Below are 27,337 nucleotides of genomic sequence, written 5' to 3'. Positions count from 1 at the left end.
ACATACAGAAAAACATACAAAATCCAAATAAAAACAAACAATGATAGAATAAAAGAGAAAAACCTCAACCAAAAAGGAGGAAAATATTTTAAATTTTTTAAAAATTAAAAAAATATATTAAAAATTTTAACAAGTATACACTGGATCAAAAGGGAGCTCAAATGATCACATTTTTAAAAAATTAAACAATCATTTTATTAGGGGCTCATACAACTCATCAATCTGTACATACGTCATTTCTGTCCAGCACATTAGTACATTCATCATTCTTACAACACCCACTTTCCACTTGAGCCCTTGATGTCATCTCATTTTCCCCCCTCCCCCCCAAAATTTATAAATTGTTTTATATCTTACCCCATCCAACGTCTCCCTCACCCACTTCTCCACTGTCCGTCCCCCAGGGAGGAGGCCACATGTAGACATTGTCCTCTGTTCCCCCTTTCTCCCTCTCCTTCCCTCCACCCTCCTGCCATCACCACTCTCTCCACTGGTCCTGGGGGGTTCATCTGTCCTGGGTTCACTATATTTCCAGTTCCTATCTGTGCCAGTGCACCTCCTCCGGTCCAGCCGGATATGTAAGGTAGAATTGAGATCATGGTAGTGGAGTGGAGGAAGCATTTAAGAACTAGAGGAAAATTGCATATTTCATCGTTACTACACTGCACTCTGATTTGCTCACCTCCCTGCAGCCCTTCTGCAAGGGGATGTCCAATTTCCCCCGGATGGGCCCTGGGTCCCCACTCTGCACTCCCCCTCATTCACAATGCTGATTTTTTTGTCTTTGATGCCTGATACCTGACCCCTTCGCTGCCTTGTCATCTTACAGGCTGGTGTGCTTCTTCCATGTGGGCTTTGTTGTTTCTCAGTTAGATGGCCCCTTGTTTATCTTCCAGCATGTGGGACCCCAGATTCTGTGTAATTTGACAGCTTGGCACCATCAGCTTTCTTCACCGCATTTGCTTATGTACCCACTTTGTCTTCACCATTCGTGTCGGGGTAGGCTGGTGTGTTTCTTCCTTGTGGGTTTTGTTGTTTCTTAGCTAGATGGCCGCCTGTTTGTCTTCAACAAGCCTTTAAGACCCGGGAGGCTGTGTCATTTGATACCTAGGCACCATCTACTTTCTTCACCACTTTTGCTAATGTACCCCCTTTGTCCTCAGCAATCGAGTAGGATAGGCTGGGATGCTTCTTCTGTGTGGGTTTTGTTGTCTCTCAGCTGGATGGTACTTATCTTCAGATCTTTAAGGCTTCAGGTGCTATATCTTTTGGTAGCTGGGCACCATCAAGCTTTCTTCACATTTGCTTGTGTGATCACATTTTAACCTAATTACAATGACCCACTGTTCAATGCACTGTCTCATAACAAGGCCCTTCCCATCCCCAGTCCATAGTCTAAGGGGATTCACCAGAGGCTTTATCCCTCCATGGGAAACCCTATAAATGGGAATTTAGGCTTTGTCATCCACAGCCTTCTGAAAACTGGGTGTTCAGAATTTAAGCTCTAATATGGGTCCCTCCTCTGGATTTGGACTTCATTATTTACAGTTCTTGGATTACACAGGCTGGTATGCTTCTCCCATGTGAACTTGGTTGAAACCTCCCTTAGATGGCTGCTTGTTTTAAAGCAAACCCGGCACTATTCTTGCCCATAGCAGGCGCCGTCTGATTTCTTCACCACACTGCTATAGCACCCACAGCTTCAGTGATATCTTCATGAGAGCAAGTACTGAGCAGGGTCATGCCATAGGAACTAATTGTTCTTAGATTTGGGCTAAGGTTAAGTGCGAGCTCAATATCCATCCATTACCTATCATTTATATTATGTCCCTAGTTCATTTTAGAGGCATTGTAATTATTTCACACAATAATAGCTTTGTGTTCTCTCAGTGTGAAGACAATGTAAACAGCATTTAGTGTTAAAACATATACCATCAATAGTGCACAAATCCCATTTAGGGAACTGAAATAAAAAAACAGTTTTGACCAAATTGGTGCAATTATGAAATCACCATATGGCTAACAGAAATGCTCAGATGCCACTGATATGAGGCTTCCCAATTCCAAAGGTTAAAATGTGAGGGAGGGGTGCGTTGTGGAATATATTTGGGGCTTGACATTTTAACATGAATGTTATTATTTTTGGAACTTGCTTTCTCTTGGCACTGTGTTTTCTAAAGTGTTAACAAACGGCTGACAGCCTAAGACAGGGAGGCGAGTAGCAACTGAGCTGCTACTGGGAGATCAGGATTCCCTTCGTAGCGCAGCCTTCTTCCACTTAACTAAGCCAGCTCAGGGCCAAGTGTCTAATGCTATTAGTGGTGCAATGGGTTAAGAGTTGGGCGAACTGCAAGGTCAGCAGTTTGAACCAAACAGTCACTCTTTGGGAGGAAGATGAGGCTATTTCAACAAAGATTTAGGACCTCAGAAACCTACAAGGGCAATTCTTCTCTGCCCTGCAGGGTCACTATGATTTAGAATTGACTCAATGACAGTAACACTGGTACAAATAGGTTAAGGAGTTACTGCTCTTTGCTACCATCTACCCTTAATCAGGGACAGTTTGGAGACAGGTTATCAACTCAAAGGGCCGGGAGTTCACATTCTTACCAAGTGGAATGAGGGTGATGGGAGAGGGTGCAAAAAAGAAAGCTCTCTCATCTAGTTGGATGCCATGTTTTAAAAACACGAATACAAAAATCCAAATGAACACATTTTAAATAGATGATCCATAATGCTGAATTCTTTGCCTCAGGATCCAACATAAGCTGGTCATAGCATTGTTAATGATTTGCCTTCACGCGAACAGGAAAGGAGTTATAAATGGAAAACTAGGACTGTGTAACTGGGCACCAGGAAGATATGGAATTATCATAGACAGGGTGAACAACTTTCACTACAGCTTGCCAAAATGGATGAGAGTTAAGAATCAGAAAGGTTCTAGGCTGTGGCCTTTTAACTGTCCCGACAGCGCTGCAATGGTTAAGTTTGACTGCGAACGGAAAAGGTTGGCCGTTCAAACTCACCAGTAGCGCCACAGGAAAAACAGGTAACCGTCTGCTTCTGTACAGATGATAGCTTTGGAAATCTATGGGGCGGTTCTATTCTGACCTGAGTAGAATCTACCTGTCACTATTACAACAATGAAAAGGAATTAGATTTATCACGGAAACAATATTTCGTCTGCCAGGTAGCAACACTTACAAGGCCACAGAAATTATATAATGGTATGATATTTGCATAAGATTAGACAAACAGAATATACAACTAGAAATGGTTCACCTGAGAACCTGGTATTTAATAGTAGTGCCAGGATGTTGGCCCAATTATCAGGATGAAAATAGAACTGAGTCTTGACTCCATACTGAAAGAGCCCTAATGGCATAATGGGTTATAGGTTGGGCTGCTAACTGCAAGGTCAGCAGGTCAAAACCACCAGCTGTGCTGTGCGAGAAAGATGAGGCTTTCTACTCCCATCAAGGACTGCCTCGGAAACCCACAAGGGCGGTTCTACTGTCCAAACGGGTCTCTATGAGTCAGAATGGACTTGATGGGAATGAGTTTTGAGTTTTATGTCAGATCACATAACAGTAAAATCAAGATGGATAAAAACCTATATACAGTGCCTATGAGATAGGCTAAAACATTTAAACAAATGCAAAATGTTAAGAGAATCTATAAACTCGAAATGGGAATGATTTCTTAAATAACACAAACCAGAAAGAAAAGACTAAAAAATAAATAAGGTTCCATAGACATAAAACCAGATTGTGAGTTTCGTAACACAATGAACCAAGGATTAGTAGTGCAGAAATACTGTAAATAAGGGGGAAATAGAAAATTGAACAAAGGACTTAAAAAAAGAGGAATCTCAAATGATTAATAGGAAAAGATGTTCTCACATGAAATCATTAATGCAAATTCATGAGGTACTATTTCACACTCATCTGGCTGGCAAATTTAAGTCTTACAGTAACACATCAGGGGTGGGAGCAGCTTTCCTACATAACCCCAAAAACCCAGTTCATAGGAACACTTCAGGGCAGAATCACCCGTGTTTCTGAGACTTGAACTTTGTGGGAGTAGGAAGCCCCCTTTTTTGCCCGAGGATCAGATAGTTTTGAACTGCCGATCTTTTGGAATTGTTGTCCAACTCGTACCCACTCCGCCCCTACACTACAGTGCTCACCTCTGATAGCACAGCTTGGTAATATCAAGCCCATAGACAGGGGTACAGTGAACCCTCGCCACTTCGCGCTTCAACTTCCGCGGCTTCACTCTATTGCGGTTTTTGCATAACAGCGCATGCTCTGTCATTACTGCCAGATTGGCTCATGCTGTACACGCTTCTGTCTGCATCGCTACATATCGGAGCTACGTATCAGATGCATTTTTGCTTTTGTACAGTGTACTGTAATTGTTTGCGATTTTTAAGAAATTTTATCTAAGCCCTTTGATGGCTCCTAAATGAGCTGCTTCTTCTAAGCCTTCTGACAATAAAAATAAGCGCCAGAGGAAGATGCTCACCATCCAGGAAAAGGTAAAACTTTTGGATATGATCAAAGATGGCAAGAAAATCGTGGAGGTTGCACGCCATTGATTACAGTATTTGTAATAACTATGTATAATAATGCTGTGTGAAATATGTAATACAGTAAACTAGATGCCATAAATAATATAATAATTGTAACGTCCAAAATGTTTTACTGTGTTTTCCCTTTTTCGTTTAATAAATTGGGTAATACGAGTGTAATGGTGACTAAAGGGTGTTTTTTCATGTCCTCTATGCTCTAACTACAAAAATATTTGATTTACAAATAAGGAATCCTACTTCGCGGAATTTCATTTATCACGGTAGGGTCTAGAACCGATTAATCACGATAAACGAGGGTTCACTGTACTCTGTAACATACCCTATGGCCTCATTTTATTTCCAGGCAAACCCTAGCCAAAGAAATTACTTTTCTCTAGACACCAAGGTTCCAAACAACCTACATGTCTCTCACTAAAGAAATGGACCCATTGTTGTGTAGTCAGACGGTACAATATGAATTTTTACTTGTTAAAGAGAGGAAATGGTAATGTGAGCATGTAAGGTCTCACAGGAGGTGAGATAACCAAAGGTGTACGTGCATGTATGTGTAAATAACTGAGGTGATTGCTTGATAGGTAAGGATAAGGATTTGACTCACTTCCCCTTCCAGGTCTTCAGATAAAACAAAATCACAATACTTGCTAGATCACCAAATTACAACCTGGTCCAGTGGCAGCCAGGCTGTGTGCTTTTATTGTGTTTCCATTTACCTATTCACACACTTATTTATGCTCTGAGATCATTTATTCCAGTTCTGACATGCAAACCCAACATATATGCAAAATTGCTCTGGTTAGCAGGAATTTGAGAATAGGTACTCCAGTGAGTTCCCCTGATAATCATAAAACTTCAATGATTCTTAAGTCTGTATTACATAAATGTCAAATAGCCACTAATTGGCATTAACTCGATAGCATCAGAATTTTAAAATGTAAACTTTTACTGAGAAGCTTCAGTTTCCTACAGAACCACTGACTCCAGGAATTAAGTCCATAAACATTAACAGAGCCAAACTGCTATAATTTTAACCAGTCTTATCTTAGATCAATTTTAGTAGCAATTAAACACTTAGCATTGTTATCACTATAGCTTTGCACTATTTATAGACAAAATCTCATTAAAACAAACTCCATGTTACTGTATATTGTCCTAGGAATTAGCACTTACATCTTTAAGACTAATGATTGCACAAGATGACCCATGAAAATTAAAGTATGTGACCCACAAATTCTTGGGTTATACTGGTCTGGTTCTCTTCAAATAATTACAGATTACCTGAGTTTTTCATTACAAATAAATATAAATGGAGATTTATTCACTAAAAGTCGACCGACAGCTTCTAAATAGGCCAACTAAACAAAATGACCCATTTCCATTGATTCTGACCCATAGCAGCCTTCCAGGATAAACGAAGTAGGTTGCAACCTTTACAAAAGCTACCTGGCAGTTTTCACCTGTGTAATGGCTGATGAGTTTGAAACTCAAGCTTTGGGTTACCTCCAGACCATTTACTCAGTGCACCAACAGAGTGCTAAATACTAGATGGGAGTTTTCAGTCCCAAAAGATGGAGTCATAAGTGTTTTGATTTGACGCATACCTCAGTTTCAGTTATCTTGTATCCCATTAAGTTTCGAAAACTACTAGATAGCAGAAATACTAACCTCTTCACACCATCAAGTAGAACCATTTCTATCAGAAAAAGCTGCTCGTGAAACAATGTCTATATAGCGAAGTGTTCAGTAGGTAGAATCTATGTGCCAAGAAAGGTTGACAAATGGTGGTATCAATGACTGAAAAGCATTTTTAAATTAAGAGCTAGATTCTTATAGCTGGACCTCAAAGTAATACCACAATAACCAAAACCATAGGCAAAAATAAAAACAATGTTGAGTAGGAAAAAACCGATGCTAAATAAGTAGAAGCCAGTTATTTTCAGAATTCCTATCTGTTGTTGTTCATGGTGAACCGAGTACGTGGGGGGGACTCCCTTGTAGGGATCCTAATGAAGTACAACAGCAGAGCACAAGGCTGCTGGGTCCTCCACAGCTCTGCCACTCTCGGGTTTGATTCAGTACCCAAAGCAAAATGTGTCCCCAGAGAAAAGTTTATAAAGTAGTTCCCCTTTTCAACCAGATTTTAAAAGACGAATGAAGGCAGTTTAAAAGAAAAACAAGTGGATACAAAGCCATTATCCATTCTAAAAAGCGATCTAAATTCAAGACTGAGAGCAAATAAGATTTGGCTAGCAAAAAAAAAAAAAGGGAAACTTCACTGAATTATACATGCAGAAAATGTTGGAAAATGTTTTGCTGTGCCTATTTTTTTTTCAATTTGTAAAAATTACATGAATAACAATGAGCACAAGAAAATGGTCTAAGATTGAGTTTGGCAATGACTGTACAACTCTTTTTGACATGACTGAACAGCTGGATTATATGTTTAGTGCCAATAAAACTAACAGAAACTAGTTTCAATGACAGGAGGCGAGTAAAAACTGTGTAACTCAACATCTATTGATGGTGGTAAATTTTCTAAAGCTTTAGAAAGTAAAGTTTGGGACCAAAATCTTTGTTTAGGATGAATGCCAGAATACTTATACTTGTAGCCTCATTCCATGAAACATCTCAAGAAGCCTAGTTTGGAATATAAACAAGGCTCTTTGTAAGATTTGCCTCAAATGTTGGTTGAATATCACTCTCCCCAACTGATATTCGGGGGCTTCAAAAGGGTCACTGAAAATGACATTAAAGGACAATGGAACTTGGCCATGAATTTTTTGAAGTCTTCTCATATTTCCTTGTTACTGACATTTGATGCCTTCTTAGATAAAAAGGAGCACCATTATTGTCATAGAAAATCAATTATTTTAAAAATCAGTAACAACTCCCAATGTGTGTCTACATTTGGCATAGAGAGCCATAAAGCTAAACCCTAACTGTACTCAGATAGTTAATGGTGCAGATAGCTAGCAACATTTGTTGCTTCATTGCTTTTCAATTGAAATGAGGTCTAAAAAATTTCTCAGGAAATAGGCAACTTAATATCACAATAGCTATGTTAGCTATTAAACGGGCTCAAGGAAACCCAACTCTTAGATAGGCACACTAATGCTTAGTTTCTAAATTGGTGATCTCATCTTTGTTCCAAATTGATAAAATTTCTTATGAAGGCAAAAGTGTTTAGTGAATTGGTAACAGACCTATGAAAAGCAATCCAACTCGACAGAATTATCCCACATAACTGGGAAGAAAACGGACTTGCTGAGGCTTTAGGCTGTTACTTTGGCAGTTCTAAACCAGTTTTTAAAAGTATGTTTAAGTACACATTGCAATTACTAAGCCTCATCAATGGGGGAAAACTGGGGGTTAAAGAAAATTCTAGTTTTCAAATCAAAGAGGAAGCAAGAACTGTGCTGTTGAGATGCTAGGCCAGAGTAATGAATAAATACCAAGGAATGCCAGAAGCAACAGGAGCAATGCTCCTTAGCAAAGAAAACACAGGGATGGCAGCACTTCCAGGCCTCACCAACAGGAAAGACCAACATGCTAGGAAAGAGCAGCCTGGCTGGTGGACAAGTGACAAGCAGGAGAGAGTATCTGAGATGGGCAGGGGACTTGCACACACCAGCAGTCATGTACTGGGCAGGCTGGGTATTTTGTTCTGTTGTATACAGGTAGTCATTAATAGTGATCTTAGTAAAATGGGTTAAAGATTCAATGTAGTGACACACATTTTAAGATTCAAATGGCCTGAAATATATCCCATAAAATTAAAAAAAAAACACCAAAACTCTATTGTGAGGTTTAGCCTGAAATCATATTTTCACAAGTTGAAACACATTGCAAGAATTAGTTATCAAAGTTTCAGCGACCATCCCATCAACACAAGTACCATATATACTTGAGCATAAGCCAACCTGAATATCAGTCAAGGCACCTAATTTTACTACAAAAACTGCATAAAAAGTACGCTGAAAAAACTTGGCTTCTACACGAGTATATATGGTAAATTTGACATAAGACCTGTGTCTTAAGAATCATTTATTAGGCCATGCTCTCTCAAGAATGCTCTGAGGTCTTTGGAGATTAATCGTAAATAAATTATTTCAGTGCCCTGTCTGATGAAATGGGAGCTTCTCCTGCACGAGCACATGAAAAGCTCCTTTGCTATTGAGCTGCATGCTCCTGTCATGGGGCCCTCCCAAGAATGTCTGTTGCCAAAACTTAAGTAATTCAACACTTTTCCTAAAATGAAGCTAGCCTGAGGCATTGCCCTAATGAGATAATTTTAAAAAAATACTGTCGTCGTATGTGTTAGTATGTTCCAAATGGCTAACATAAGATGTGCAAAATTATGCAAAAAAGATCTATTCAAAAGGCAAGACTGACTGATGGCATTTGGTGTGTAGCAGTGTATGAAGTGTATTGATTTCAGATTGCAACTAATCTTCAAGACACTAGTTGTCAAGTGTTGATACTGCACAAAAAAAGAAATATCCACAATTAACCTGAAGTCATTTTAAAATTCCTTTTCAACTCTGGATTAGTCGTTAGGTGGCCAGGTTTTCTTCATCCTCACTCCCTACATCAAGTTGATGCCAAGTCATAATGACCTGATAGGACAGGGTAGGCGTGTCTCTGTGAGTTTCCGAGATGATTAACTGTTTACTGGAGTAGAAACCCCACGTCATTCTGCCGTGGTGCATGAGGCTGGTGGTTTCAAACTGCTGGCCTTAACCACTACACCACCTGGGCTCCTTCTTTCTTCATACACTGTAACCAAAGTGCCACATTACAACAGACTGAATGCAGAGGGCAGATTCTGGCCCAGAAAATTACAAAAATGTAAGCAAATGCTACTCATCAAACTATTATTTTGTTTTGAAAAAGATTTACTTTTCATAAAACCATGCAAATGTTAACGTTTTTAATGAATTCAAACATACGTAACAGTTTTCAGGTTTACTTTTTACTACAGTATCAAAACACACAGACAGTTCTTCAGGGACCTTGATTTAAAAGAGTATCAACTAATTCCAAGACCATGATGCTTGCCAACAGCAAACTAGGGAATTCATACAGGCCAGCATTGAATGTGTTTTCTTTCATCAATGCACACCTAATTTGCACTCATGATCCTGAAAAGGACATTTTAAAAAGTGGCGTGAAAAATGTTTTTGGCACGGAGTGGTGAATTAAAATGATCTAAGACAGCTGGCTCTCAACCTGTGGGTTGCGACCCTTTCACAGGGGTCGCCTGATTCATAACAGTAGCAAAATCACAGTTATGAAGTAGCAACGAAAATAATTGTATGGTTGGGGAATTACCACAACATGAACTGTATTAAAGGGCCACGGCATCAGGAAGTTGAGAACCACTGATCTAAGACAATTTACTTTCTCAATGGAATTATTATGGGGGGGCGGGGGAGGATTATTCTTATACAAGGTTTCCAAGGAAATTTTCATAGTAGTATGTTAACTATATAAATGTTTGGACTACCATTAACAAGACAATTTTATTTTTGAAAAGCATACCACATAGTAAAAAATGTCACATTGTTTTTCTCAATTTTTTATTTGGGTAACAAGTTGGTTATCTTCACGGCATTGTATGAAACATCACAATATCATACTGAAAAGTTACTATCAGTACAGGGTTGGATCAGAGTGGACAGTGTGAACAATAAACCATTTTGCATTCTTCATTCCCTATCTTTCAACAACCCCTAAACCCAGTAAAGGGACAAATAGCTTTTAACATCATCATGTAAAGCACATTAACTTACAAAGCTAAAATCTACAGAATAAATAAAATATATTGTGGCAATAATTCCTTTTAGACCCAAAATCAGGTACACAATGAATCAAATGACCAGGAAAGCGGTCTATATTCAAATGTGTGGTTCTCGAGAAACAGCTTCAGAAAAATGTTACAGAAAATACCATGAATTCCATTTCACACAGGACCGGATGACGACTCAGTGTTTTAACTACACACAAGGGCAATCACATCCGCTGAAACACGGTTGAAACATAGAGGGAGATGTTTACAAAGCATCCACAACAGGTAAACCATGTACAAACGGATTCACCGGGTGTTTGTCATACTCCAATAGCTTCTTTCATTACATAGCTGGCTCTTCGTGTGCAGCATTAATTGGATTTAGTACATGCAAAACTCAAGAGGATTCAAGAAATCAAGGTTACTGTAAAAAGAGAATGAAACTAATAATCTTCAAGTACCTATGTGACAGCCACTCTGTACCGTGCCCAATGTTATAAAACGAAAGGTCACTGAACCCATGAAAATATCTCTGCAATATTTCCTTTGATCTAAAATAGATCATTTAAAATTGTATTTATAAGTTCAATATGATATTCTGAGCTTTTGAAATAACATAAACAATTAAAAATTATACCAAATTACACAAAACTCGTTTGTATCTTAAAAGCTGGAAAAATTAAAACTATAGAAACCCACATGTAAAACAAAGATCACAATTTACATTATAAAGGCAAATTTCATCATTTAAAAAAATTTGCAGCAGTAAGATGTCAAAGCAAATTATAAATAGCCATAAATTAATTCATTTGGTTTTAAAAGATTTCCTAGAGAAAGTTGAAGGATGGAGTGGACACACGCAGAAAATCCAGAAGGGCGTGTATTATTATTGCCAAACACACCTGCAGCTTGAAGCAAGGCAACAGTACAATGTGGACATTATTGGAGAAGCCAGTTGGTACTACAGGTAAAATTGGGGAAAGAATTAAATAACAATTAATAATAAATACATATATCCTATAGTAAATTGCTCAAATGAAATTCCAGGCCCCAGAGCTGCAAAAGGTTTCCAACTTGGTGAACTGAGAAAGGATCATCTCATACAATTCTTTACTCTTACATGCTTATTATGTTGAGTTTTGTTTCTTTTTTTTAAAAAAATAAAATAACGTATCTTCAGAATACAGCTAACTATATTCCCATGCACCTCAGGCACATTTGTCGGTCTGTGGTGAAATAACGCCATGACTTTCTAGGGCCTGAAGTTCAATCAGATGGAACCTGTATGCCTGAGGTTGGCAGAAATACTGTAGAGAACAGGCAATGCTACGAGTGGCAATTATCAGAAAACACAAATATGAACGAATGATGGGGAACGCTAATGATTTTCTGCTCATATCACAAAACGTTGGGAATCCACAAGAATATTTTTCCCTTGTATTGAAGAAAAGTGTAATTAAAGGTTTTTCCCCCAATTTTCAGAATCAAAAGCATTTTAGAAGGTTTCTAAGGCTACCATGGGTCTTCTAGATCTCCAGCACCCTACAGGAAGAGAAAAGGAAGAACATCATTATTATTTACCTGTACGATTTCCAGGTTGAAATGAATTTCAAAAGAAAACAAAATTAGATGAACAAAATTACCTTCCTTTGTCTGAAAAACGTACTTTTACAGAGAGGTGTGTGTTGTATTTTGTGATTGTATAGATGTATCTATCTATACAGAAAATTGGTTGGGTTTTTTCTCCCCTCTCCACCAAATGCCTTCCTCTTTCTTAAATCACTTACAAATATTCTGGCTTTGGAAAAACAGGTCAAGATATCAGCCATGTAAGTTTCAAGTTATAGTATACCTTCAGTAACTTTTTTTTTACCTTAAGTAACTTTTGACACACAATATAAAATAGTAATAGAAAAAGAAAATAGAAAAAGAAGCCAATGTTCTACAATCAAAAAATTGTTTTAAATAATTATTTTCAAATGTGACTAACAGCCACCTGTATTTAAAATATCAATTTTAACTGAAACAAATCTGTCACTATTTAACATAGCCCACAAATTCTATTAACGAATGAAGAGCACTTACAGCAAAACCGGTGTGGTTGAAATCTTAAAATAAAATGGTCACCAGGGTAATTTTCTAACATGTTTATGTGTGTCTGTGGTGTCTTAAAAATTAACATTAAATGCCACAAAAGGGGATAATAGAATAAAATTATTCTGAGTACACAGTATTAAAAATGCCAGCTTAACTTTTATATATGTTTCCCTCTTTTGGTTAATAACTACGTTTCTAAAGTCTACATAAATGAAAATGAATTTCTAAAGGGTAATTTTCTAATGTACCATATCTGTTTTTATTTTAAAAATACTTAAAAATAAGTACAACATGCATAGCTTATTCCACATCACATGCTTTATTTGGACTTAAATTTCATTCTAAACACTTGATCGACATACATTTTGATGTCTGTTATTAGGCTATACAGATATACAAACCAAAATTGTATGAATAATACATGTTTTTCAAAAGTTGTTTCATAATTAAGAATACAGAGAAAGGAAAAAATAACCACACATCCAGTATCTCACAACTTCTAAAAATAAAACCACAGAGATGTAAAATTTAAACAAGTCAACACAAGTTATCATCCGTGAAAGAATTGAAGGCTAGCATGAGCCATTCTTTGAAGAACTAAACGATTAAAGAAAACACGTTTATTACAAAGCTACCTATGAGTGTTACTAAAGCAAAGTAATGTGAAGCAGTAGAACTCTAGATTAACAAAAATTTTTATACAACATAATGTAATCTACAATCAGGAATCACTAGTCCTGCCTGGCCTGGATTTCATTTACAACTAACTTTAATTACTGTCAGTCTAATTTCTGGCAATACAATGTGAAATTATATAGATTAAAGCCAAAATACTATAAATATTTAATTTTAAACTATTTGATAAAGATGTATGCAAAGGCCTTCTTCAAAAAAACAAGGCTATAGGAATATAATAAACTATTTTCCAGGATCCAAATAACAAAATGGTTATATAAATGCATATAGTATACTTCCTAAGTAAAAACCATCAAATCAAGGGTCACAAAAATATTACCAAAAAGGAGTCATATTTTTTCACCACTCATCTTTGTCCCTGTATCTTCATTAGGGCTCTCTAAGTCAGCAAGATCATTTTGGGGTTCAGTATGGCTTTCCTGCATTGTCACTGGGGCTTCAGCATCACTGTTCGAAGAAGGAGCTGCAGCAGCTGGTTCAGCAGGGCTTTCTTCTCCCTCTACTTTAGCTAGCCTGTAACTAGTCAGCATCTCCTCCAGAAGTTGGCGGTAGTTTCCCCTATGATTAATTCTCATTTGCCTGAGCGCTTCCACCAATTTCCCCTGTGATCCACTTTCCTCTGCTTCATCGGAGGCCTTTTTTTTAAGATTCAAGACCCCAGTGTCAGTAGACAAACCAGGATAGCACATGTATTTCATAACACATTACAGCAAAATACTCATTTCTTTACCAGGAATTAAAATAGTCTAAGCATGAGAACATTTATTAATTCAAAAAAAGTACCCAGTCTTACCTGTGTCAATTAATAAAATTTCTTTACTATAACTAATTTTAGCAAACATATTATTAACCATTTTACATCTTAAGTTTTCGGTTATTTAATTTCAATTTTTTTCTTCTTTGAGAAGTCAACGACAGTAACATAAAGCATGTTCTAAACCCCATTGACTCAAACAATAATGGGCTATCATTTAGTAGAGTAGTAAATTACTGTTTAAAAGCAATGAAAAAACAGAAAAGCAAGCCTTATAACCATAGTTTCTGAACCATACATCTCTTGGTATAAAACAAACATTTCCTAACATTAGAATCAGATATAAACTTCTCCATCCTTTTATACGTCATTAAATTTCAGACATTTTAACAGAAACTACTTAATCTTGTTAGCAGGACAAGCTAACGATCATCCAAGGTGATCATGGATGCTGGACAAAACGGTCTTGTACTGCAATGCCCTGCCAAGTCTAGGGTTCTTGTCCCAAATCTTTAATGACTAATAATCTCCAGTTCACAGTACAAAACAAGGACTCGAGAAACATGGGTAAGAATGCCAGGTAGAAACAATCATACAAATCTATAGTATGAGACATTCAATAAAAAGCTGGGTCAAATTCTTCAAAAAGTCAGGATCACGGGAGTGGGGGGTGGGAAGATAGTGTGTAATTCAACAGACTAAAAAGATTTAACAACCCAATTAGACCACAGTTCAAAATAAGAAACATAAGTCATTCTGGAGGAAAAATATTGAGAAAATGGGGTTTGATATTAGTGAATACTAGAAAGTTTACTACTTCCCTAGGTATCTCAATGGTATTATGGATATGTAGGAAATGTCATTATTCTAAAGAGCTGCATGCCCAGATGTTCAGAGGCTAAATGATTTAGTCAAAGAAAAATGAGCATGCACATATACTTATATAAAGTGATATGGTACAATGTCAACAGCTGCTGAATTTAGGTGGAGGGCATATGACATTTCAACGTTACTACATGTTTAGAAATTTTCATCATAAAAACATTGGAAAAATAAAATAAAAATTTTAAAGCTTAAGGATTTAGATGATCTAATATAAAAATTCTTTGCCATCTTTGGAGGCTGTTATAATTATCCTAAACTTATAGAAGGCTGGTGATACAATGTGTTAAGCATCAGACTGCTAACTTCAAGGTCAGTTATTCAAACCCACCAGGCACTCAAGAGAAACAGGCTGCTATCTTACCCCTCATAAATATTCACAAGGATCAGATGTACTCTGTCCACTGGGGTCCATAGGAATTTGTATCAACACGATGGCAGTGGCCTTGGTTTGGCATTTTTATAATTCTGCAATAATCGTACAGGTAACTTATGCTACAAATATATCCCTGAATAAGGAATAAAATTCTGAACACCTTTTAGACTTAACACCTTAAGGGAATGAGCCCCTGGGGCCTGAGGGCTCAGAACCATAAATAGTTTCAGGTACCCCCCCAAAGCAAACTCTCTACATCCTGTTTTGGTGAGTAGCAGCTAGGGTCTTAACTGCTCAGGAGTGGTCATCTGAAGCACAACTATTGGCCTCCCTTTCTCCAGAAAATAACTAGTCCACTGTGCCAGGCTTCCAACTCCCAACTGCTCTGAAAAGGAACACATTACAAGGTTCTGTGTAAAGTGAGAGGAAAAATAGGAAGCAAAACTGGAAATCATTCAAAAAAATAACAAGCCCAGCCTACTGGATCAGATAAACACTTGTGGAAGCCCTTAGATAAAGACTATGTATTATCTCCTAGTCATCCTTCAAGTCTAGAACTGAACTCACCCCCATGGCTCAATTTTTAATCAAACAATGCACTGGTCTATGAGGGGAATAGTAACACTACTGCCTTAGAATGCCTTAAAATAATCAACAATTTGAGACAAATGGGCAGCATTTACCTAAGGACAAAGTTCAGAGGGGCACTAAGAAAGGAAGATGAATAGAAACAAGAAATGTAGAGAGAAAAATGGGACAAGTGCTACTACATTCAATGACATGAAACTAAATATAAGTGAATTGCTGAATGGAACACACTGGTCTGCTTTATAAACCTTCACACAATTCACAATAAAAAAAAAAAACTTAAGGTAAAGATAGCGCATAGAAGGAGGATTTTGTACGGAAAATGAAAGCACCTGAATACTTAATGTCTGTATGTTAGTTCATTCCAGGATTTTATATGTAAAATGCCTGAAATGAAAGGAAATACAGTAAAAGTATCAATGATGAAAATGGGTAGTGGTGTTATAAATGCTTTATTTGTATATCTTTTGTTTTCTGACCAAAAGCAAACAAAAAAATTTTTTAATTGGAATTTATGAATTTATGTTGGACTCAAACTATGTAAGCGTTTTTCTTATTATTTTTCCTTACTTTTCCCCCTGTACAAATAATGTTTTTATAAATAAAATGTCTTATTTGTATCTGTTCAGGGCTCTTAATAATAAAACTTGCCAGTCTTTAATCAGAACTTCCAAAAGTAAGTTTTCTGCTTTATGGTATACTGTGAAAACCCTTTAAAAGGTGACATTTGACTAAGTAAATATATAATAAAAAATAAAATAAAAACCTTCCCCTAGGACAAAAATTTAAGGCACTGAAACAAATTTGCTTCAAATGGCAGCTGGTCAAGTTCTACCACCTAAGATAAATGAACTCAGTAGGTCAGTTGTCATTTTATAACTGGGTTTGGTTTTTTTTTTGGGGGGGGGATGTAAGCAGGGGGGTGTTGGTGCTTCTATCTTTTACATTTTAGATTATCAGAACCACTGTTATAATGACTAAACAGTATAAGTCTACTTATTGGATTTATTGACAAGGTTGACTCAAAGGACATATATGAACTAATGTTAAGTTCAACAGATGAGGCCTCTTCTTCCTCTGACACCTTTATGATGACAGTAACCATCTGTATTTCTTGAACTGCTGGGGTGGGGGTTAGGGAGTAGTGGCTGCTTTCTGAATAGTACTTAGACCAACCTGTCTATCAAGTGGGCGAGTCTATAATGGCTAGCATCACAAAACCACTAAATTGAAAAGGAATTTAACTAAACACCTCACCTTACTTAATACTTGTTTTGTCTTGGGGAAAACTGCCTTTTCTACTTTTTACATTGACATTTCCCAGATGATAGGACATTTCCCATGACCATATGTGCTTCTTTAGAACAGTGTTACATAACTAGCTCATGAGTTTTCATTAGGATCAGAAGAGAAATCTATTATCCAGCTACAATTTCTTACTCGACCTCAAATAGGCAGTAGAGCACACCATGTTTACCTATCGATTTTAGCAATTACCCCATAATGAAACTCTTCACAAGTCTCTAGTGACTAGAGGCATACATGTGTCAGGAAGATTCAAACATAACCAAATGTGTGAGTTTTAGAGTCAGCATGGCAGTCTAACCTTGATCATCCCTGAGTTGGCTTGACCTTAGGTGTCTCTGAGCTCTTTACCAGGGGAACAATCTATGATTCTTTTCATAAGGCAGTGGGCTGTACTTAGGGTTAGATGGTCTGCTTTTGATAGCAGATAACATTTAGGCAGATAGCCTTCAAGCAGTTGACCTTCAAGACTATAGTAAGCAACCATGTGTTTGCAAACAGCACCTTAAATTTGGCATTATTATGGGGGGACATTGAGAGCAATGACTTTCACTAAGGAAAATGTGACTGGAATGCATCTCAAGCTTAAGAACATGAAGGTCTCCCCCCACGGGAGCCCCTCTCTTCCCAGTTGTTTCCCAAAGGGGTGTGCACTTCTCTAGTGTTATTGTTCACCATAAAGGCCTATCATTTGGCGGAAAATTGAGCTAAGGGGATGAGTTCAATTTCCCTCTTGAAGATCACGCAACGGCCATTGTCTTGAGGGTTCCACCAGTTTCTAACAGACATGTATTGTTTGGGGGTTTCTTTTAAAGATTTTGAGTTATGTTCCACATTTTTCACCCATTCTACCCAGGACCTTCCTATTGAACTTTTTTCTTGGAGGCTAGCCATGGGAACCAGACACTATCTAATTCTTCTGGTCTCGGAGCTGTGAAGGCTAGCGACCCATTAGATCAGTGGTTCTCAACCTTCCAAATGCTGCAGTGGCCCTTTAATACAGTTCCTCATGTTGTGGTGACCCCCCAACCTTAAAATTATTTTCATTGCTACATCATAACTGTAATTTTGATACTGTTAAGAATTGGGTGACCCGCGTGAAAGGGTTCTTTGACCCCCCCAAAGGAGTCCCCACCCACAGGTTAAGAATGGCTGAGTTAGACAATAAAGTCCTTGAAGGAAGAGAATTTCATATTCCTTTATTTCCCTAATCCCTAAGGAAGGGAGAGTAAAGTTTATGCTAAGAGTTTTACATATAAAATCTTAATTTGCATAAATGTGTAATCTATGAAGTATGTACAGGTCTCATTTATTAAGTGAGGAAACTGAAAAGGCTCGGGGAGTTTTTTGTTATTTGTGATGGTGGCAATGCTAAGCAGTGTCAGAGTCTAAATTTGGTTCTTTGGCTTGGAGGTTTAGGTTCATGGTTTCATGAACCATTCCAGGTCACTGCTTCTGTTCTACCTTCTAATTCATTGTACAGTGCTTGGGGTCTGACAAGCTTGTAAACTGCCATTTAAGGCAGAACAATTGGTCTCTATCCACCTGCAGCAACAAAAGAAGGAAAGCCGGGAACACCAGGGGAACATAGACCTTGTGGCTAACAGTCTACAGGAACAACTTCCTTGGCCATGAAGCCAGAAGAATTAGAAGATTCTCAGTTTCCATTACTGAACATAAAAGAATACCAATCAAAAGAGACAATGACGAACAGAATTTGAAATCCCCACGGGTTTTAGACTTTGTGGAGTCACAAAGTGTGGATGAGTGCCTGGAACTACTGCCCTGAGATAATCTTTAAACCTTGGGCCTAAAATATTCCCTGAAGTCATATTAAAATCAAACTTTTGCTTTAGCTTAGTTTAAAAAGTCTGCCCTTAAGAAACAACGGTCAGTGTAAGATATGAAAATAATAATAATTTATAACTTACCAAGGGGTCATGAGGGTGGGAAGGGGAGAGGGAGGGTAAAAAGAGGAGTTGATACCAAGGGCTCAGACAGAATATAAATGTTTAGAAAATAATGATGGTAACATATAATATGCTTGATACAATTGATGTATAGATTATTTTAAGAGCTGTTAAGAGCCTACAATAAAATTATCTTTTAATTTTAAAAAAGATATACTACATTAAAAATTGAGGGCCTTTCCCTTAGTTTTTGTTTGTTTTTAAAGTTCCATTTTCATCTAGATGAACATCAATTAAGATCAAATAAGCTGCTAAAGCTGTATAACTACAAGCAAATACCACATGGGATTTGGTGCCTGGGTTAGGAGGGTTAAGGGCATGGTTTCAGGGGAAATCCAAGTTTAAAAAGTAAAATGTAACCAGCTAATATTATTTGCAGCACTGTTTTTAAAAATACAGCTGAGATATAAAAATCTTCAAAAATAATTTTTAGAACTAAAAATTTCACAGATGACTTCATGCACACAATCAACAATGAATCGGGAAGAATCCGATTACATTAATGGCTATTTGAAAGCATCAGAGAATCACATGAAATTGTAATGAGTCTGAAAATAATTTGGCAGTCATGGAAGTTAAGTTCATATAGATGTTAGAGTGGTACGCCAAATTATATCTTAATTAAGAGTGACTAAAGTTATTCAAGTTCTAACAGAATGCTAAAATAAGTGCATAAAAGTAACATGAAATAACTTTCAAACTATTCACACAGTCTTAAAACTGTGATATAAAAATGTAAAAGTATCTTTGCATGTATCTACTGTTTGGAGTGAAATTTAAAAGTCCATATACAAATGTCTAACTAAAAATGAATGCAGAATACGGACATTATTTCAGGCTTAAGAGTTCATTTTGCTCTGTACTTACTCCCCTTCTCAAAAATCCAAGTGCCTCAAAAAATCTTTGAGTTACTATGAATTTTTAAAAATAACTTAAATTTAAAAACGGATAGGGAAGCAGGCATGATCACTTAAGTGTCAACAACTTTATATATAAAGTATTTCACATCAAAATAAAAGTCTCACAAGAATATTAAACATGAGATTCAAGTGACTGCAAAAACTTTTTCTTTCCGGGATAGCAATGATATGCATATTATCTCTAAACATCTTAGTGAGGCAAAATGGAGTAAAGAAAATGGGGTTTGGAGTCAGTCTGGCCTGGGTTCAAATTCTAGTTGAGTGACTCATTTACCTTTGTATTTCGTGTGTCCGGTTCCTAAGTCTCACTTATGGAGAAGGGGTGTTGAGAATTATGTGATTGGACATCAAAATATTTGTGGATAAATGAAGTTAAAAGGCAATAGCTTTTTTTTCCAAAGACTTTTTAAGGAGGCTTAGCACAAGTAGGAATTACAGAAATACAAGTTCTTCCTCTACCTACATCAATGAGTAGGATATTAATTTTTTTTAACATTTTATTAGGGGCTCATACAACTGTTATCGCAATCCATACACACATCAATTGTGTAAAGCGCATTTGTACATCATTTTCTCTCCACTTAAACCCCCGACATTAGGTCCTCATTTTTCCCCTCCCTCCCTGCTCCCCTGAGTAGGATATTAATTCAAAAGCCTTATTCAAAAGAACATTATTTTTGACTGGAAAACACAAAGTTCTAAAAATAAAGAGGCTTTCATAACAATTAGCAACCTACAATTATTTTAAGATGTTTTTAAGGAAATTACTAGAAAGTGAATAAATATTTAATTAACAAATATATGTTGTGCTCTCATCATAGGCTAAAAGCATTATTACAAGTGCTGGGGCTATAGCCATATATAATTCCAATGAAGCCCTATAGTTCACAGAATGAAAATGTACACACAGAAACAAGTTTCTAAACAACTACTGTGGATTCGTGAGCTCCATAATTAAGAATGTCTGTTATATAGAAACAAACATATTTGAAAAGAAAAACAAAAATTAAAAAAGGAGTCTTCTGAACACTGAAAATTTCTGAATTTATTTTAATTTCTAACTCTTTCAATTAAGCTTTTGAAAATTCACATATAAAATATTGGGTTCTTAATTTTTTTAAAATGAAGCAATCCCAATTTCTAATTTCAAGTATTAATTGGAGAACATATCTAGTCTCTGATGTAAAGTAGCAGATATAGAATTCAAAATGAATCAATGATTAACATTGGATTCATTTCTGCTTTTTATCTGTTAACCCTACTTAATAACCCTATTTAGTACTTACCAGCTTTTTCTCTTCATGTTTCAACAACACTCTGCCTTTCTTACTCCACAACTTAACAGCTTCTGCAACTCTACTTTTGGGACCATTGAAACGATCAGATATTAAGTCAAGAAGCATTTGTGGAGCACACTAACTCATTACACTGGGTCAAATGAAGAGCTAAGAATGAAATGCTGATTTTTTTTATGTTTGTATTCTTTCTGCTTTCGTATTTTTTAAAAATGATTACAGTTCAGTGTTGACATTCAAGTAAGCTTCTGGGGTTGCAAAGTCAGTTTTTATAATTAACAGTGCAGGGACTTTAATCAACATTCTCTACTAATACTGAGCTGCTTCTACACACCTTATCCATTTAGAATTTACTTATTATCTCTATAGCTGAATTTTCAGTAATCATTATACAATTCCCTTGACAACTGGTCATACTGTTTCATCACATCTTTGTTCTCTACTATACTGCGAGTGACATATTTATTAAACGTGTGTGTACAACCACACTGCAAGCTGCAACAATGAGGATGGGACCTTGTCTCAACTTCTGTAGTCTCTTCTCTGTATCAACTCACTACACAGTACACTGCCGGTGCTTGATATGCTGGTGTTAACAGAAAGCTTACATATAAAGGTAATTTAGTAATACTACATCCTTAGTTTATATGTTGTGGTGGTTAGATGCCATCGAATCAGCTCTAGCATGTATCGACCCTATAAGCAACACAATACTGCCCAATCCAGCTCCATCTCATAATTGTTCCTATGTTTAAAGCAATCACTGAAGCCACTATTTCAATCCATTAATTTATATTGCCATATGATAATCATAAAGTCTGGAGGGTTTCCCCGAATTTTCCCTGTGCTTCTGCCCACGTGAAAGAGCGCTGGTGGCACTGCCAGGCAGGAGTCAGACTGCTAACTGTAAGGCTGGCAGCATGTACCCACCAGCAGCTCTGCAGCAGGAGAACAATGAAACCAACAGCTCCCATATAGATTTATACTCAGAAGCCTACACAGTGTTACTATGAGTTGGAATCAAATAGATGGCAGTGGGCTTTTTTTTTTTTTCATGTTTGATTATTTTATACTAATAAGGTTTAAAGTTGCCTTTGGTATATATTTAAAAAAAACAAACAGAAATGTAGCACTATTAAAAAATTCCATAATCTTATTTGGAATGAAAGCAACTCTTATTAGTGAGAATTCATGACATTCAGGAAGATATATTGAAAAACCAGTTGCACTTCAAAATACACAATAAAATTAAGTCTCCTCTGTGATTTACAGCAAATCAATTACTTACTATCGTCTCAGCTTATTTCCGCCAACCATGGGGCTTCATATCCTGTGGAACCCAGATTCTAACTGAAGAGGCAAGCTCTCTTCTACTTCCTATACTTACCATCATTTAGTCGTGTCCACTGGTTTAGAGTTCACTGATTCTATCATATGACATTTCTTTTCAATTAATTTTTATAGCCCTGGATAGAATGCTTAGTATTTTGAGATACTCTCATAAGAGATTCAGAATCACTATTTCAGAATAAGATAGAAATTATTACCAATATACATTATTCTTTTTATTCAACTCACTAATGTTATTACTTGCAATTTCACCAGGAGACTTTTATGAAAAAATTATTTAATATTTATTTAACAAATCTTGGAAAGAATGCAACTCATACATATAATTTCACCCACTGCTGCTGTCTCTCTAATGACCTACCAAAGGAGCTGAGGCCTTTGATGGTTAAAACTCAAAATCAAACTCACTGCCATCAAGTTGATACCAACTCATCCAGACTACAACTGCCCAGAGAAGAAGTGCTTCTAAGGCTATAAATCATTACATGAATAGAAGGCTGCATCTTTCTCCCTGGTCGGTATGTTGAAACCTTCAGGCTTGCATGTAGCAGCCCTACTTAAACCCATTATATCACCAGAGGTCCTACATTCTATTCAATGAATTTTGTTCCTAAATTTTGCTCTCAAGATTTAAAATATGCATGTTAAAAATTACATTAGTCGTTTTAAAAAAAATGTCCAACCACCTGAAAACTCTTAAGAGGAAATATTTCATTGAATTACTGACAATGAAATATAGAACAAAAAAGACGTCTCCTAGTATTAGCATTACAACAATACAAAGCCTACACCAATGAGCTAACTGAGCTCCTAAGTAGAGAATAATAAAAGGTGTGGATAAAATGGCTTCTGCATTGGTAAACCTGGTTCTAACTCACTTCAACTCACATACACTAATTGTAGAAAATATTCTTATTTCAATAATCTAGACAAATTATTCTTAAGTATTCAACTGGACCCATGTGGGCATTAAAAGGTCAATCTTTCAAATAGTAATTCATTCACTGTCACGAACTTCTTATGGTAGCAGCAAGCTGGGGGAGAAATTCAGATATTTAAAAGAACACTGCTGCCTCAGCATTGAGTTGGAAGGGAGAAGAAAGGGAAAGCAATCATAAATCCTAACTGAGGTCACTTGATGGTGCCCAGAACATGACCTCTCTACCTCCAATTCAAACACCTTACAATTTAACAAACTACTCCAAGTGAAAAGCAGTGACAGTTTATTATAGATTTCAATATGCGACTATTTCATTTAGTATTAATATGGCCGTATTTTTTAAATGCTCAGCAAATAAAATTACACTTACCCCATCATTTTCTCTGTGTGGATTCAGTCTATTATAAACTGCTTCAATAACATTGCGCCTAAAAACAACACACATGTGCTTTAGTTTTTATTAAATTATGTAAACTATAAAAAATAATTTCATCTTGACTACAATATAAAATTCACTGCCACATTAATGACTTGCACAAAACCAGTTTCTAGATTGCGCTCAGAATTTGATCTTGTAATATCTTTTTTTTAATTCAACCAAGAACAATCTTTATCCTAAAACAGAATAAGGAGTCATTTATTTTTTAAAACTTTAGGTCAAGACGTTAGTCTAGAATTTCATCTTTAGAGAATTGGTGCACTTCCTTTCGCCGTTTCACTGGAATATAAATTTGACAGTTAACCAACAGTGGTACACATGGATTTCTTTCATAGAAAAAGGGTGTCATTTGAATCAAAGTAGATTCTTGTAATCGTTGTTTATAGTTAGAGAAAATTAAGTCTTTTGTATCTCAGGTTAAGTTTATTCCTAAATATTCTCTTTTCAGTAGCTACTATAAATTACATTGCATTCTTCATTCCCTTTTCTTAGTTTTATAAACTGATCTTTTATTTTACTACTTTGCTGAATCTTCCGATTAGTTCCAGTAGTTTTCTTGCTCAATTTTTCGAGATTTTCTATATAATTATACTTCTTTCCTAACTATCTGGATGCCTTTTTTTTTTTCTTGCCTTATTATATATACTAGCTAAAACTCCCAATATAACATTGAACAGTAATATTGATAGAAGACATTCTTAAGGGTCCGTTCACAAAGGGAGTCAGAATGATTTCCATATATCTCTAATGAGAATTCTGTTGCCAATAGTGTTAAGTATGACCTTAGTTAGGTTGAGAAATTTCACCTTCTATTCCTACTTCGCTTAAGAATGGGTATGGGGTTTTATCAAATGTCTTTTCTATTTTGGCTGATACACTCATTTAGCTTTTACTTATGTAGTGAATCATGCTGATTTAGAATATTCTGAGTAAAAATGGCATCAGCTATTCTCTAAATGTGTCTAAGAATTCCCCAGTGAGGTTGTCTGGTCTAGGGCTTTTTGTCATGGGGAGTTTTATAGGCTCAGTTCAAGTTTTCTACCTATCTGTTTTAATTTGGGAATTAGTTTGCTTCCAAAATTTTGTTCATATCTTCTGGGTTTAGAGAATTTTTTGTTGTATAGGTCACACAACTGTTATTATCCTTTTGACTGCAGTTGGGTAAGTAGTATGCTTCAAGAATTTTATTCATTTCTTCTGTTTTTGAATATACTGGACTATAGGTCTTCAAACTGTTATTTTTAAATTTTTGATCCATTCTGTTATTTCACCCATTTATTTCAGTCATATCTTTCCTTTTCTTCTGTTAAATGTCCAGTGGCTATCAATTTTGCTAATCTTTCCAAAGAAACAACGTCCTAGTTTTATTTCATTAATTGGCTTAATATATTTTTGTCCTTATTTCTTCTGGAGACCAGGCTTCTTTGCTGCCCCTCTCCTCCACCCCACCCCCAAGTTGTTGGATAAAGATGCTGGCCTTGGCTTTCTCCTCTTTTAATGTGTTGCTATTAATTGGTCTCTGAGCACTGCTTTAGCCATTTCCCAAAGGTATGGGTATATTGTCTCCCTCCTCACTTAATTTTAGGAATTTTACTTCACTTTTTCATTTCTTCGACTACCCAGTAGTTTTTAAATGGTATTCAGTTTCTATTCAATCGATTCCTGTTCCAATCTTCCTATGATTGATTACTAAATTTTATAGCTTAAGGATTCTAATCATGCATACATTTTTACTTGATAGTAAATCTCACATCAATCTTTGGCTTTCTTCATCTGCTCCATTTTTCTCAGACAAATGTGTATTTTGTTAATTTGATTATAGCCCTTTGTCTTTCAAATATACCATTTTCAAAAATGTAGTTGGGGGTTGGGAGGGGAAGCTGAATACCAAGAGCTCAATAGAAAGTAAATGTTTAGAAAATAATGATGGCAACATATGTACAAATATGTTTGATACAACTGATGTATGGATTGGTTTAAGAGCTATTAAGAGCCCTCGATAAAATGATCTTTTAATAATTTTTTTAATGTAGTGTAAATCTTCTAGATTTCTACGTGCTGTTTTTCTATGATTTCTAATTATCTTATCATTCTGCTTTTGCAATGTTTTCCTGAATTCTTCTAGGGCATTGGTTCTCAACTTTCCTAATGCCGCGACCCTTAATACAGTTCCTCATGTTGTGGCGACCCCCAACCATAACATTATTTTCATTGCTACTTTGTAACTGTCATTTTGCTACTGCTATGAATCGGGTGACCCACATAAAAGAATCGTGCAACCCCCCCAACCCTCCCCCACCCAAAAAAGGGGTTGCGACCCACAGGTGGAGAATGCTGTTTAGGGTATACAATAATGTGTGTTTTGACGTTTTGGCGGACCCTGTTTTGCGTTCCTTTATCATGTCTTTCTATTACCATTTCCTCCTGAAGGTAGGTTGTTTGGTCCATTTTGGTCACTGCTCGAGACAACTTGTCCTATTTCTTTCTTTGAAGTTGTCTCGAAGACATTTTGGTGTTTTATCTGTTGATTGTGTTACTTTAAAAATGATTTGGTGGGGTGGGGAATACTATATGGATTGAGCGTTTGGTAGCTGGTAGCGCTGGGATACTTCCAACCTGGAGTAACTGCTGAGTTATAGGCACAGGTCTCTGTTGGTGGTCAGAGTAGCTGTGGACAGAGTGATCAGATGTCGCACACTGTCTTTGATTCAGGAGAAGAGGAGTCGGTGGGGGGGTGAGGAGGATGGCTGACTTATTTCATTCTGAATTTGTTTACACCACGTGTGTTATTGGGGATTCCTTGAAGTTGGCTTCTCCTCTCTACTTGTGTTGTATAATACTCATGCTGTATTGGGCCCCTGGTCCATCTCTATCTTCAACTGTTATTTTTGTTCTCCCCCCCCCCCATCTGTGTTTAATCCATTTCTTTATATTTTCATGTGATTATCATCTGTAGCAGTTTCATTCTGCTTTTGGTTCTTTCTTGAGGAGAGACTGAGCAAAGGAGGTCACTGGGATGCCATTTTATTCTCAAATTCAGGTACTTCTTTTAAGTTTTCTTAAGGAGCCCTAGTGTGGGAAACTAACACTGAGGAAGATATGACTAGGACATATTCCCTGACTGGTACGGAGGGAATCTGAAAGAGCAGTATTCAATGGTAGGAAAGCTGCCACTCTAGTAGTTGGAGATATAGTTCAAGTACATTTTCCTGCACTAGTCTTTCATTTTCAGTTTCTCCCCTTAAAGCTGTGTTGCCATAAAGTACGCACATGGTTGACTCTATCTCCCTATAGAAGCAGATATTCCTTTTTGCTATTTCTTCCCATCGCGGCATCTAATCCCTCT

The 27,337-nt window shown here is 36.7% G+C and overlaps 1 protein-coding gene across 3 annotated transcripts in view; it reads right to left on the bottom strand.

The window, feature by feature from the left end:
* Nucleotides 1–10,153: 10,153 nt before the first annotated feature.
* Nucleotides 10,154–27,337, bottom strand: part of PPM1B (protein phosphatase, Mg2+/Mn2+ dependent 1B) — a 64,151-nt gene continuing 46,967 nt past the window's right edge. For 2 of the 3 annotated variants that reach the window (XM_004699765.3, XM_045285853.1), the window contains exons 5-6: nt 23,923–23,980; nt 12,773–13,807 (exon numbers count right to left, since the gene is read on the bottom strand). In XM_004699765.3, the coding sequence (XP_004699822.1) occupies nt 13,502–13,807; nt 23,923–23,980 (364 nt within the window). In that variant the 3' untranslated portion in view covers nt 12,773–13,501. Of the gene's footprint in view, nt 11,922–12,772; nt 13,808–23,922; nt 23,981–27,337 lie in introns of those variants that run through there. The other variant, XM_004699766.2, reaches the window with a different exon arrangement.

This window comes from Echinops telfairi, unplaced genomic scaffold, assembly GCF_000313985.2.
Source record: "Echinops telfairi isolate 266 unplaced genomic scaffold, ASM31398v2 ScPeMD7_7475;HRSCAF=8513, whole genome shotgun sequence".
Taxonomy (NCBI): domain Eukaryota; kingdom Metazoa; phylum Chordata; class Mammalia; order Afrosoricida; family Tenrecidae; genus Echinops; species Echinops telfairi.
This window is presented reverse-complemented; position numbering and strand designations above follow the sequence as displayed.